The sequence below is a fragment of the Urocampus carinirostris genome, chromosome 12 (genome assembly GCF_059441175.1).
Source record: "Urocampus carinirostris isolate Australia breed hairy pipefish chromosome 12, RoL_Ucar_1.0, whole genome shotgun sequence".
In the NCBI taxonomy this organism is placed as follows: domain Eukaryota; kingdom Metazoa; phylum Chordata; class Actinopteri; order Syngnathiformes; family Syngnathidae; genus Urocampus; species Urocampus carinirostris.
Genome location: NC_142360.1, coordinates 24895734 through 24909999, shown reverse-complemented (window position 1 = coordinate 24909999; position 14266 = coordinate 24895734). Strand labels below are relative to the sequence as shown.

At 37.8% G+C, this 14266-nt stretch overlaps 1 protein-coding gene across 4 annotated transcripts in view; it reads right to left on the bottom strand.

Annotated features, from left to right (window-relative positions):
* Positions 1–7805: 7805 nt before the first annotated feature.
* The window catches only part of acsbg2 (acyl-CoA synthetase bubblegum family member 2), a 43528-nt gene continuing 37067 nt past the window's right edge, over positions 7806–14266 (bottom strand). For all 4 annotated transcript variants that reach the window (XM_088350091.1, XM_088350089.1, XM_088350092.1 and 1 more), the window contains exons 12-14: positions 12782–12921; positions 11241–11484; positions 7806–8870 (exon numbers count right to left, since the gene is read on the bottom strand). In XM_088350091.1, coding sequence (XP_088206217.1) covers positions 8761–8870; positions 11241–11484; positions 12782–12921 — 494 coding nt within the window. In that variant the 3' untranslated portion in view covers positions 7806–8760. The remainder of the gene's footprint in view (positions 8871–11240; positions 11485–12781; positions 12922–14266) is intronic.

Below are 14266 nucleotides of genomic sequence, written 5' to 3'. Positions count from 1 at the left end.
ATTTTTCAGTTTTTTTATACAAACAGTACCGTGTTGCTTTTTGTCTTCCATATTGATCTCAAATATTACTTAACACCTATAGAGCCTTTTGTGTGTTTGTAAACAAGTGTGACATAGCCAAGCTGCGCGTGCATTGTTAATGCTTAATGGCAGAATTCATGTCAGTTTACAGCAGCCCATTGACACAAAAAGATGGTCGATCATAGATGGGGACCGCTCAAAATAGCACAAAGTATGTGCTAGCAGCAAGATAGCCACTTTATTTTAGTCATCAAAGTCAACAACAACAAAAAACCTTATGATTGGCACTGGATTTTTTTTTTTTTTAAACTGGCCTTGAAAGTCATTGAAAAGTGCTTGAGTTTGGACATAAAAAAGGTGTACGAACCCCGAAGAGCAATGACAGATTATTTAGAAAATGTCCATTGGAGGAATAAAATACGAAAATTAGGGTTTCCTTCGGGCTCGGTCCCTCAAATTAAGTACATTTCGTCGGGCTCGGGTTGGGTTTGGAGTCTTTTCAGGCCCGATCTTCCCTCGAATCCGAGGTCAATAATATGCCTGAACCACCTTTACGTAAATAACATATGAAAAGTCAGAAAAGAGCGTTCATTCCTTCGAGCGGGGTAAGCGGACGAGGGAACGTGACGTTATCCGTCGTGGGGGTGGGCTTAACAAGAGCAATTCGATTTGGTCAACTTTGCATTGGAACGCCACCATGTGGCCGTATGACGCAACATGTTTTTGTTATTTCGGATTTTCAAGTAATAATAAAAAGTCATGTACTGTTGATACGCCGTCTCGTCATTGACCCGGTCACGGGGGTTCAAATGGAGTTCGTGCGACCTCGCCTGGGGTGAAAAGGACACAGAGGGGCTCCTAGGGGCCAAACTAGTTCAATTGTCCTTTGGGGAAGTGTTTTTTCCTTGAGTGGGGGGGCCTTATTGCTACAGGTCTGATCAATGGGATGTCAGGTCGGCTTTATTAAGAAAGAGCGTTTGGGAAAATGGCGATTTGACCTCGTTGGCCGTGATGTGGGCCCTCGTGAGGTCGTGCCCGCCTTGAATGGGATCGCTGGGAAGTTTCCATTTTGATTCTTTGTTTACACCGACATTTTTGATTTTATGACTTTATTACTTATATGTTTGACACTGTTAGGAACTAATATTAGAATATGTAGCGTTTACCAAATTGTTCGAATTAGTTATCTGACTCCATTAACCAAACACCACCTAACAATGCGTGCTCGTTTCTTTTTGTGAAAAGACGGACAAGAGACCGGCATTTCCACACGTGGGCAGATTTAATTTCTTAAATAATTTAACCAAGTGAACTCCATCGAATTAGCCGAATTAGTGTCGCTCGAGTCTTCGTCGAGCCTCTTTCTCGATTCTCCCTCGATCTTCTCAGATCTTCTGAAGTTCTCCCGGCCCACACCTTTTTCCGCTAGCCGGCGCCCCGGCTCCTCCCATGGGCGCGTCAGGAAAACCCCCCACGTGGGCTCCACCTCGTCGCCTCGATGTCTGGACCCCGAGCGTTCCAGCGTCACGAAGGCCCTCTTGTGCCAGGAAACTCTGATTATCATATTAGCCCTTCGTCCCAGTTCCTGCTGTTTTCTGTAAACATCATTCTTCACAAGGTTGCATTGAACTCGCCCCACAGCTCAGCCAGTGAATATATTTTGCATTTAAATGTAATTTGTATTTGATCTTACAAAATATTTTATAGTCGAATGTATAAAATCCTTTAACACTAAGAAATACATAGTGGTCAATTTCTGGGATGGATTTAATTCTTAAACAGTGTCCATCCTGCCATTTCGTAACATGTTTAACCCAAAAATGTTTCGTTCTTAAAAACATACACTAAAAGTTGGACTATAAGGCGCACCTGAATAAAAGCCGCACCCAGTACATTTATAAAGGAAAATCCATTTTGTACATACATCTGCCGCACCTGACTATAAGCTGCATGTAACCAGATTGAAACATGAGATATTTACAAAGAAAGACTGTACACAGAATGGGTTTTAATAGTATACGGTACCTTAACGCCGAAATATTGATAAACACACGTCTTTGAAATACGTCATGTCATTGGAAATTGCAAACTCTTGGGATCCACGATATGATGCCCGTTTCAATATTCTAACAGGGTGGAAAATTACTACTGGAACATGTAGAATTTGAATAAAACAGTGTTGGTGCGTACCTTTTTCCCGTTGTCCCTTTGTACGACAAAATTATGACTACGGAAATACTACAAAAATACTGCAAAATTCCTATAATACTAAATATACAATTTAGTTCTCAAACAGACCTGAAATATTTTGCTTTTATTTAAAAAAAATAGATATTTTACTCCAAAAATACAACTATAGAAAATATTACACTAGAAACATTACAAAAATACAACTACAGTAATATTACAAAATACTACAGAAATGCTACTTTGTAGATACTGCTAATATACTTACACTGAAATACTATTGTGCATACTATTACAGAAATACTGAAAAAAAATCAACTACTGTACTTTTAAAAACATTATCATGATATACAAAAAAAATACTGTGAAAATACTACAAACATATGGCAGAAATATTACAAAAATACTTCTACAGTAATACTATAATTCCGAAATACTATTCCAGAAATACGACAAATACTACAGAAAGATTACGGCAGAAATACTGCAAAAATACAACTACAGTAATAGTACAAAAAGACAACAGATATACTTTTACAAAAAAATCTATGGAAATACTACAAACTTCCTAGACAAATACGACAAAATTAAAACTAGGAAGGTACATGAAATACTATTGGAGAAATACTACAAATATACAACTACAGTAATATTACAAAATACTAAAGAAATAATACAGAAATGCTACTTTGTAAATACCTCATATGACAGAAATATTACAAAAATGCTTGGACAGTAATACTATAATGCCCAAAATACTACTCCAGAAATACCACGACAAAAATAATACAGAAAGATTACGGCAGAAATACTGCAAAGATACAACTACAGTATTAGTACAAAAAGACAACAGATATACTTTAAAAAATATGTATGAAAATACTACAAACTTTCTTGAGAAATACTAAAAAAAAATACGACTGAAGAAATTCGATAAAAATATGAAGGTACGTGAAATACAACTGGAGAAATACTACAAAAATAAAACTACAGTAATACTAAAAAAATGGGTAATACTACATACTTAATATCAAAATAGTGCTTAAACAGGCACCTAATATAATTGTCAGCATTTCGAAACCCTTTTGGTTAAACTCATCTATTTTAAAACAAAATGAAAAAAATATTAACACTTATTCATAAATGAAAAAAATGGATGAGGTCTCCAGGATTGGCCCCTTGGCCACATTTTTTAAGCCAATGCGGCCCCAAACTCCAAATAGTTTCCCACTACCCTGCATAAAATGGTGTTTTTGGTGAGTATGGGAATATAGGACCAAAATGGGAATGAGTTGCAGTAACACTGCCCCCTGGCGGCGTTCGAAGCGATTTCCTTCCTTTTCAAACGATTTCAACTCTTTAAAACTGACGAACCCTGGAGTTTATTATTTTTAAATATGTCTATTGTATCGTCAATGTTCATATACTATTAGTTCAAAAAGTCACTTATTTCAAATTTAAATCAGGATATTTTTATATTGCGTTAAATTCAAACGTTGTACGATTTTCTCATTTTCTACCTCCCAAAAGGACGCACATTTCGACTAAACAATTTGAAAAAATGTCTTATGTATTTCAAGGAAATAGTTAAAATTAGGGGATACTATTTAATGTAGGTATTAGCTTTTATGGTCCCTTTTAAATTAGTCGTAATTCCATAAATGTAATTTTATTAAATAAACTCACCTTTAACAGTTAATTCTATATTTATCATATTTTAAGGTTAATTTAAAACATTTTCACAGCAGTTTTCCCAGCAGTTTTTTTTGGGTTTAATGATATCATTCAATATGTTTGTTTTCTAAAATTAATCATTCATTACCTACTGTTATTTCTACAAGCAATATCACACTTTTCAGACGGATACCCAGATTATGAGTAGCCATTGATACCATGAGTGCATACTATTTTCATCCCTCTGCAAAAACGTTATTTTAAAATTTGAATAAAATAATTTCCTTAAAGGGACATTCAGTGCCTCCTAGTGGCTGAGAACTTCATTAAAAAACTATTGATTTGAAGACAGACGCTGCCCTACTTACGAACGAGATGTGTTCTGGACGATCGTTCTTAAGATGAATTTTTTTCTTGAGTTGCTTCAGTGCCATATTTTCTATGTTTAAGGCTTATATAAGTATGTTTAAGGCTTGTATAAGTAACATGTATTGTTTAGTACTAAAGATGAAATAATATGCTCTATTAATATAAATAAAGTTAAGTTTAACTTACTTTTGGAAGATGAGCTTCAACAGTTAGGCGACTTCCTCCTCCGTGGTAAAAAGTGGCCGAAATAAAGCGTTCCGAACATTTTCTCAACCGCATCAAGCTTTCTTGTTCCACTTTCATTTCAGAAGAAACGTCTCGCCTCTTCTTAACACTTTACACCAACCATATTGAATGGATGCACGAAATATTGAACTAAAATGTCGAAATTCTTAGCGCGCTAGGATACAGTACACGTAGTACTGTAAATTAAACATGAACTAGGAATTAGATGCTAAGGGATAGAAGTTAAGGGTTTCAACCAACCAACCAAACGCTATTAGAGGGCAGCTGATACTTTAAAAAGTCTAGTATTCGTACAATAGTGATAGTTTGTGTTATGTTGCTAAACTACGACACAGCACCCCGAGGCCATCCTGTTAATCTGTTTATAAGAAACACAAGGATACTGCTGGAAGTGTGAATTTCCCTACGGGGATGAATAAAGTATCTATCAATCTAGTATAAGTATTGTCCCGTCCCTAATAGTTTTGATACACTTTGGTAATCATTAACAATTCTTTTTGTGTAAAATTCCGTGTTTAGTCACTGCAAGGTATAGATACCTTAGTTACTATACTTTTGATATAAAAGTTGCACTTTGAGGAAAAACGTAGCACTAACACACACCATGGCATTTGAAATCATTTCTTGCTGCTAAGGGTACCCCCAAAAACCCACAACTCGAAAAAAGTCCAGGCAAATGAGAAAAATGGTGTGTTTCGGTCATTTTGACTATCTATAGAAATCTAAAAACATTTTTGGATTAACTTCTTATTTACATGTATTTTTAAAAATATATATTTTCTAAAAATGCAAATTTAAGAAACTCTGCCAGGACTCCCTGGCGGCCTGCAAGGGACTTTATATAGCATGAGAAACACTACAAGTACCAATATACAAGCGTGACACTTAAAGGGACAGTGTGTAATATTTAGTGCCTCCAAGTGGTACAAAAAAAACCTTTCATACAGTAAAAGAACAAACATTGATTTGAATATTTAGGAGAATACATGATTATCATTCCAATGTTAATTTTTGTTTTTAAAAAAATCTGGTTGAGAAATTTGTATTTCTTTGACACATTGATATCCCCACTTCGGTATGTTTGTCCGGCATCCTGCTGCCACCCTGTGCTCGATGGCACTGGCATTCGCTTACACCAAATAACACAGTGCCATTGTTGGAATTAAACTGGCTGATTTATTTTCCCTAACAATTTGACTAAGTGTATTCCATCGAAAATGGCCGAATTAGCGACGTTGGAGTCTCTGGGAAGCCTTTTTCTCAAGTCATTTAGCTTTCTTCTATTGGCCAATCTTCTCCCCGCATAATGGCATGCCGACTCCTCCCATGGGCGCGCCAAAGAAACCCCCTGGGCTTCACCATCTCGTAGAAGAGCATCCCGATGTCTGTGGTTCCTCAAAACAACACAGAGCGTTTCTCAAAACAACGCCTGCCGTCCTCCGTCAGAGTCCTGTTATCAACAGAACTAGACAAAATATTCTGCATTTGGAACAGTCTGACCTGGCATTGAACTAAAGCCTATTCAGTGAAAATCTTCATTGCATTATGAGTCAATCGTATAAAATCCTTTATAGTCAAATGTGTAAAATCCTTCACCAACTACAGGGTTCGTATACCTTTTTCATGGCCAAATCCCAGCACCCGGCCAATTTTTCCAGTACCTTCAAAGGAAAAACTCCAGCATCAGTCGAAAGAACATATTTTTGTTGTTGGCTTTGCTGACTTGCCTAAAGTTGCCATCTTGCTGCCCTCACATACTTTGTGCTGTTCCTAACTATGATCTACGATCTTTTTGTGTCAATGGGCTGCTATAAACTGACATGAATTCTGCCATTCTGCTTCAACAATGCACATGCAGCTTCAATTAGTCACACTAGTTTACAAACACGGAAAAAGGGCTTAGTAAGTGTTGGGTAATTGACACAGACATTGTAGATCATAGGTGGGAAGAGTGAAGTATAGCACAAAAATGTGCTAGCAGCAAGATATAAATTTAATTTTAGTATTCAAAGCTTCATAAAAAGCAAAAAAATGAACCAAATTTGGACTCATTTTAATGGTATTGATTGTTCCGAAGCAAAGTTCTTTCAATCTGCTGATCTTTTGCTTTTTGTTTTTACTTATTTAATTCTTTGAGTGTTTTGGGGAAAATGTGTATCTAAATTGGTTAAAATAGAATGATAAGTAGTTAGTTTTTTTGCATTTTGTCATTCATTAATAGCACTGAAGGGTGAATATTCTTAATTTATATTGAATTGTTATGCATTTTCAGGGTATGGTGTTAGTATGCTTTAAATCTGTTTAGTGTGTCCATCCATCTATTATCTGCACCGCTTATCCTCAGTAGGGTCGCGGGGGTGCTGGAGCCCTTCCCAGCTGTGCTCGAGCAGGAGGCAGGGGACACCCTGAACTGGTTACCAGCCAGTCACAAGACACACAGAGACAGGCAATTCACTCGCTCATTCACACCTAGGGACAATATGGACCAGTCAAGTAACCTGACATGCATGTTTTTGTAATGTGGGAGGAAACCGGAGTGCCCGGAGAGAACCCACGCTCGCATGGGGAGAACATGCAAACTTCGCACATGAAGGTTTGATCCCACGACCTCAGAACTGTGCAGCACCACTGCGCTGCTGTGCTGCCCTGTTTAAAAATCTAAAATAGTTTTGTATTTTAATTTTTGTTTTTGTAGATCTGTGAATATTTTAATTCATATTTCATGTAGAAGCAGAAGTAAATGGAAGGACACCAAGAGGAAGGTCGCGATTGATGTAGATAGATGGTGTTGTGAGTGCACTGCAGGAGAGGTTTAGACCTGTTAGTGGAAGCTAGAGCTCTTGGTGATAGGAATGAGTGGACAGGTGTTGTAAAAGGATAGTAGGATGTTTGGACGTGTTCTAAGGGATGGGCAGGACACCTGTATGATGCGGCAGGGGTAAACCAGTGAAAGCTGTCGGGCCCTGCTGTTGAACAAAGGAGTGTGTTGTGTCACGCTGACCTGAGTGACATGGCCGCTTTCTCGTGTCCCGTTTCATCTGGAGGGACGAAAGCATGACCGACTTGGGTGCCGAGGTGCTTAACTTGTTTGGGTGTTTGGGCATTTGGGTTGGCCATGGTCCACAAAACTTTTTGTGTGTGTTTTATGCTACTTTTTCCCTTTTTTAATTTTCTTTTTGTGTGTGTTTCTCTTGCTGTCGTTCAACCCTCTCGAGGAATATGACCAGGTATGACATCTAGTAGTTAAATATTACACAACGGGGCTTTAACAAATCTGTCCTTTAAATCTGTAAATAAAAACCAAAAAATGGGATGTACAACTTTTATTTCCTTTGAACAAGTGCCTCAACAAGTTTGATGCTTTGAAAAAAACAAAAAACAAAGCAGTGCCTCCTTCATTAAATCGAGGGGAATGTGTTAAAGTATTGTGCTGGTAGCACATCACATTTGTAACTTAACAAGAGGAAACCGCGCTTACATCCCAAATCCCTTCAAAAAACCTGTCGATTTTAATTACACCACATCAACTATAGGGAATTTCTACACAACCCGGAACCTTCAAACCACTGTTTTGTAACAATTACAAGCGTGCTACATATTTCATACATTTACAGTTCAGCTCTTTGGATCTCCTCGTCTTCTTTTTTCAAGTAGGGAACTAAATGCTTGCGGCTGCCACGTTGCAAAAAAAGTCGCGGGACAGAAACGGAAAAGCATCCCATATGTATACAGGTTGACTGTAATCCAACTTTGTCTCCTTCCCCTTCGTTCAAGTAAAATCTTTTGAAACCGAGAGCGTATGTACAATACAGTATTACGAAAGAGCACAGAACGTGAACGCGCAAGAGGCTATAATCGGTTGCGTTGGCCATAAAGCTTCACAAATGGCTTGAGGTTTTAAAGAAGATAAAAAAAAAGAGAAACCGCCATACTCCTTTTGAAAATGCTCCAACAATGAAGTATTTGCATTAAGACAAAACGTAATATCCTGCATTTCATTTGAAATGTATCTCATTCCGAAGCTAACTTGGGCTCCTTCCGTTCTACAGTGCAATGATCATCACAAACAACTTCACGTCTGGATGAAACAAATAAATAGTTGGAAAGAAATGATAAAGCCGATGACATTTACAAGTTTCTTCTCCTCCGCATATGTAAATCGAAACAAGTAAAGCAGGTCTAAAACCGAGACCCATGAAAAAAACGGTTAACAGGTTAAATGGCAAAAACGAGCAACGTTTACCGAGTGAGAAACTGGTTTCTCTATTTGGGAGGAAGCTGGTCTTGGGGAGTCGTCGCTTCTTTGTAAAAGTTGTCAATTTGCTCTTTGTACTTTTGGGACACCACTGGACGCTTTAGTTTCATGGTGGGACCTGAGAAAAACACGATCAAAATGGCCGCATTAATCATAATAATTTAATTTGCAACCCTCGACAAACCCAATTGGATAAGTATACAGTAATCAGGCATCAAATAGGGGTCATAATAAATAGACAATTAAGCTGGGAAAACACACATCAGACACATACAAACTAAAGTATCTGAGAGCATTTCAATAATGAATAAAGCCAAATTAAATTTAAACTGTAATGCATTGTATTTATTATATTGTTCTCTAGTTCTGCCATATTTAACATATTGTGCAGAAGTCTGGGGCAATAATTACAAAAGTTCACTACAGACCCTTTTTTTCCTTCAAAAACGTGCAATTAGAACCATACACAGGGTAGGATATCGATATCATACTAATAATTTATTCCTGCAGTCCAAACTATTAAAATTAGATGATTTAGTAACATTTTTCACTGCACAACTGCTATTTCAGGTCAACAAAAACGTAGTGCCAGAAAACATCCATAAATTATTCATTCGGAAAGAAGGAAATTATAATTTAAGGGGCTGTAGTAAATTCATAATCCCAAAGGTGAGAACCACCAGGAAAAGTATGTGTGTGTCTGTGTGTGGAGTCAAACTTTGTCCAACTATTCACTTGTTTCAAATTTAAATACAAAAAAACATCCCTGACGGAATAGAGATGAAGAATATCGGGTATGAGTGATACGAGAGATTGGGAATAGTGCGTCTAGAACTATGATTAACTTTGTGTTATTGTTGCCATTGTTATATCATAACTGTTATCATTAATATTATTACAATTGTTGTTATATAATTGGTGTATTTAATAGGGAAGATGAAGGGGTAGGGAATATAAGCATCTGCTTCTGACTACCCCTTTGCGAACATATTATGTAATATTATTTTGTTGTTGTGTAATTGTTTTTGTTCTGTTTTTATTTTAATGTTCGAATAAAGTTTGCATTCATTCTTCCGTTCATTCAAATAGGTAAGGCGTAAAAGGGTACAGTGTGTAATATTTAGTGCCTCCTATTGGTACAGAAAAAAAACCCGTTGATTTGAATACTACGCAAAAATACATGAACTATCATACCTTTCATTAAGTTATTTTTTATAAAAAAAAATCATTGGTGGTGCTATGCAGAGATCATTTGGCAATGGTTTTCTTTCGCATTAGAGAGCAGTGCCCTCTAGTGGTCAAATGTTACGCAGTCGGTAGAAATAAAAATATATGATCTGGTACACTTGTACAATACAAAGAAAATATTGGGCTGTCGATCCACGCTGTGTTCCAGTAATCTGCGGGAGGCACCACACACACATACACTTTTGGGATAATACATGATATCAAGATAAGGAATTAAGCCAGGATATAATTAGCCTCAAGTCAGTTGCACGAAAACGGATTGAATTCAGCTCCACAGTTATTATGGTAATTTGTTCTTTACAGCTAGCCTGCTCCAGACCAGACTGACAACCAGAAATTGTGTGAAAAATGATTGGGTTTTACGGCATATCCATGGACTTTAATATGTTGTATTATTTTAACTATCCTCCATTACAATTTTACATGTAGCCTTTAATCTCATCTCATTAAACTATGCTGATTGTATCATTGCAACAGGCATTTTACGGGCATTCATGTGGAAAATTTATTGCTAAAGTATAAACTGAAACTCAAAAAACAAAAACACAGGAAATAAAGAAAAAGCGCTGTAAAAATGTGTATGTGAATGTTCATTTAAAGTTACAGTAACTTTAATTTTAAGTGTACAGTAAGTGCCTACATATCGTCAACTGTCTCGTGCTCCATCAACACAGTTCTAAGTGCAATATCTCGGTTGTGTATTTTTGACGTGAATACTTTGTCAAAGGTGAATACTTTATAATTTTTGATACTTTATACTATGCCAACTGGAGAGCAACTCTAATTTCTTTGTAGCAATATTATGATAATAAAGGTGATTCAGATTCTGACGCATACCCCTCTGTTACATTAGCAACTGCCAACTTCTGGTCATGATAAACTTACATTTTTATCATATTTTTTATGATATTACTTTATTTCTGTAGCTCAATTACTATTTAAATGTGTTTTTCGTGCTTTGGTAACTAAGTAGGGTTAATATGGATGCTTTCGGGAGGCAGGTAACAAGTTAATTTTGGAGATACGAGCTTGAACTGGGAACAAATAATCTCGTATGTAAAGGTATCGTCGTATAAAGGCCAGGGAAATGACTTTGATTGATTGATTGATACAAGCCTTTTTTAATCCTGTTTTTTGAAAATGAATCTGTTAATCGGAATGCCCTGTTGTCCACCGCTAGATTTCAAACCAGCCTGCACTGCATCCAGCCAATCCCCACAGAGTTTCTCCTTTCCCTTACCTAGCTCTCCTCCGACGATGGAGAAATCCTGGGGGAGAATGTGCCACTTTTGGACGCGCTGAGCATTGGAGGTCGCTTTTTCGTTTATGCGGTTGATGGCCTCTTGGATAGCGCTATTGACGGCGCGATCGCGGCCACCTGCCAGCTCTGAAACGCGAGTGGCTTTGCTGCCCAGTTTCTTGCAGATCTCCACCGCTTCAGGAGTCAGCTCGTCCAATGGGGCGCCGTCGGCGTTCACCTCGCACTGGTAAAACCACAAACTAGAATTAAAATCATAGCAACTCCTTTGTGAGGGCCATGTAGTGATGCGATTGGCCAACAGATGGCAGTCACGGGTTAAATTCGACAAGAGTCGTTTATGAAACATTACCTGTGAGAGGCCATATGAGAAGTAAATATGCTTTTTCAAATAACATTATACTTTTACACCAGCGCAATTACACCCTCATACCCATGCATTATTATACTCTCATCAACACACATTATATTTTCATACAGACTACTTTACTCTCTCACAACTACTATGATGCTGGTTTAAGTTTAGGTAATTGTGCAATTTTGTAATTGTAACCCTGTGCAGTCCTTTGAGACATTTTTGTGATTAAGGGCTATATAAATAAATGTGACTTGACTTCACTATGCTTCTATACAAACTACTCTCGACTCTCACACACTATTATACTCTCTCACTTTTATTATTTCTCACACACCATTAAACCCCATGGACTAACACTATAATACACAATCATACACACTACTATGCTTTCACTAAGATACTACTATGATTAAATGGAGGGATCACCTAACCGCTAGGATTGTAAGGGCACCATTTCCTGTGCGTCTAGGGCACGTACAACCTGGTGGTGCCCATCCCTCTGCAGGCTCCAAAAATTATACAATACTCTCACACACATATACTACTATATACCTACACGAAGACTACTATACTCTCACACACATACTACTAGAGACTCTCACAAACACTATCATACTCTCACACACTATTATACCCTTACACACGACTCATACACAAAAACATCTTTCTTACAAACATACTCTCACACAAGTATCTCTTTCTCTCTCTTTTTATGTACTTTGGGTAACCATGGCAATGCACACTGATCTGTGGGTATATGTTGCTCAGTTAAACACGAAACAGGAGCGGCTCCCAGTATAGTCGTTCATGTGAGAGTATAGTAGTATATGTGAGAGTCTAGTCGTAGGCGTGTACAGCATAGTTGTGCGTTTATGAAAGTATAGTAATATGCGTGAGTATATTAGTGCATATTAAAAGTAAATTATGTGTGAAAGTACAGTGGTGTGCTTATGAGAGTTTTGTAGTATGCGTGAGAGTATACTATTATGTAAGGTATAGTAGTATTTGTGCTCAGTATGACTGTCTGTATGAGAATATAGTTGTGCATGTGTGAGTGTATGATGTTATATGCGAGAGCAAGTACGATTGATTTTTCAAACGGCTTCTTGTAGTCAACTATGTTATTTAAAAATGACATCATCTTGTGGTGACGTTCTGGTCCCACCTTAATGGTGAGCAGCATGGAGAGAAATTTCCTTTTGTCTCCAATCAACATGGCGTTGCTAATAAGCGGCAGTGCTTCCTTGATGGCGTCCTCGGTCGGCACGGGAGGGACGTTCTCTCCCCCTGCTGTGATGATTAACTCTATGAGGAAAAAAAACAAAAAGCGGCGCTTGAGAGAATTTCTCACTCAGGTGTAAACAAAGGAAAAACATTTAAGGTGTAATTTGATATTTCGTTTTCTGGCCAATTCAAATGATCGATTGATATTTAGAAATATTAGAAATCAAGTTTACACTATGGGCAATTAGTCTCATCTCATCTCATCTCATCTCATTAGCCGTACCGCTTATCCTCATTAGGGTCGCGGGGGGGCTGGAGCCCATCCCAGCCATCTCCGGGCAGTGGGCAGGGGACACCCTGAACTGGTTGCCAACCAATCGCAGGGCACACAGGGACAGACAATTAGTAATTAATAAAATATATTCATCCTAAAATTATTTTTTATATTATTTTCTCATTTAAAGCCCAAAGGAAGAATCCCCCGCCCTCTTGTGGTTTAGTGTGAAAATAACATGTGAAAGCATGTACAGGTAATACCATTTTTAAACTCAATAATATAATAATGTGTGAATAATTTCACATAAAAGTCACACCAAAGTATAAGTCGCATCCCTGGCCAAACTATAAAAAAAAACATATGATGTATGTGTAGGGGTAATACAGTAGAACTCGGTTTATCCGGATTCGATTAATCCGGATCTTCGCGAAATTCGGATAAGGATAAAAAGTGTGGTCTAATGTATTTCTTTCGAAAAATCTTTGCATATTCCGGATTTTATGATCCGGATCTTCGGCTATTCCAGATCAAAATTCTTATCGTTTGGATCCATTCCTATGCATTTTGCCATGTCCATTCCGGAGCCGTATTCCAACTCGACATGCCGCCTTTGACGTCTTCTTCCCGAAGAGGCTGGATGACGCAACTTTCCCGCCATCCTTTCGTCCATAGACAAACCAATTTCTCTATGCGTTTGTCTTCTTGGGACGTCTTCCCAGTTGCTGTACTGCCTGACTATCTCATTGTGCTTCGATTCAAGTTGTGATCTTTTTCTGCAAAACAACACTGAAGGAGACTACGCAGTGTCACATCATGGCGTCAGTGAAAAAGAGGAGTCGCGAGAACCGGACATTAGAAGAAAAATTAAAGATCCTACAATACTGTAACGATCACACTGGCATGAAGAACGATTTTGAGGCTTATTTTCACATACAACCTAAAACATTGTCAGATATTCTGAAAACGTGGTATGCATGTTTCATTAATATTCTGTAGTGGGTTTGCATAATTCACCCACAAAACACTGTTGTTGAGTAGAGAGTTCCAGTGGGACAGGTTTTCAAGTTGCGTGGTCCCTTCTTCCGGTTAAAGACAAAGCAACGTGCTATTGTTCTTGCATCCTGTTTTGAAGGGGTATATCAAAAAAGC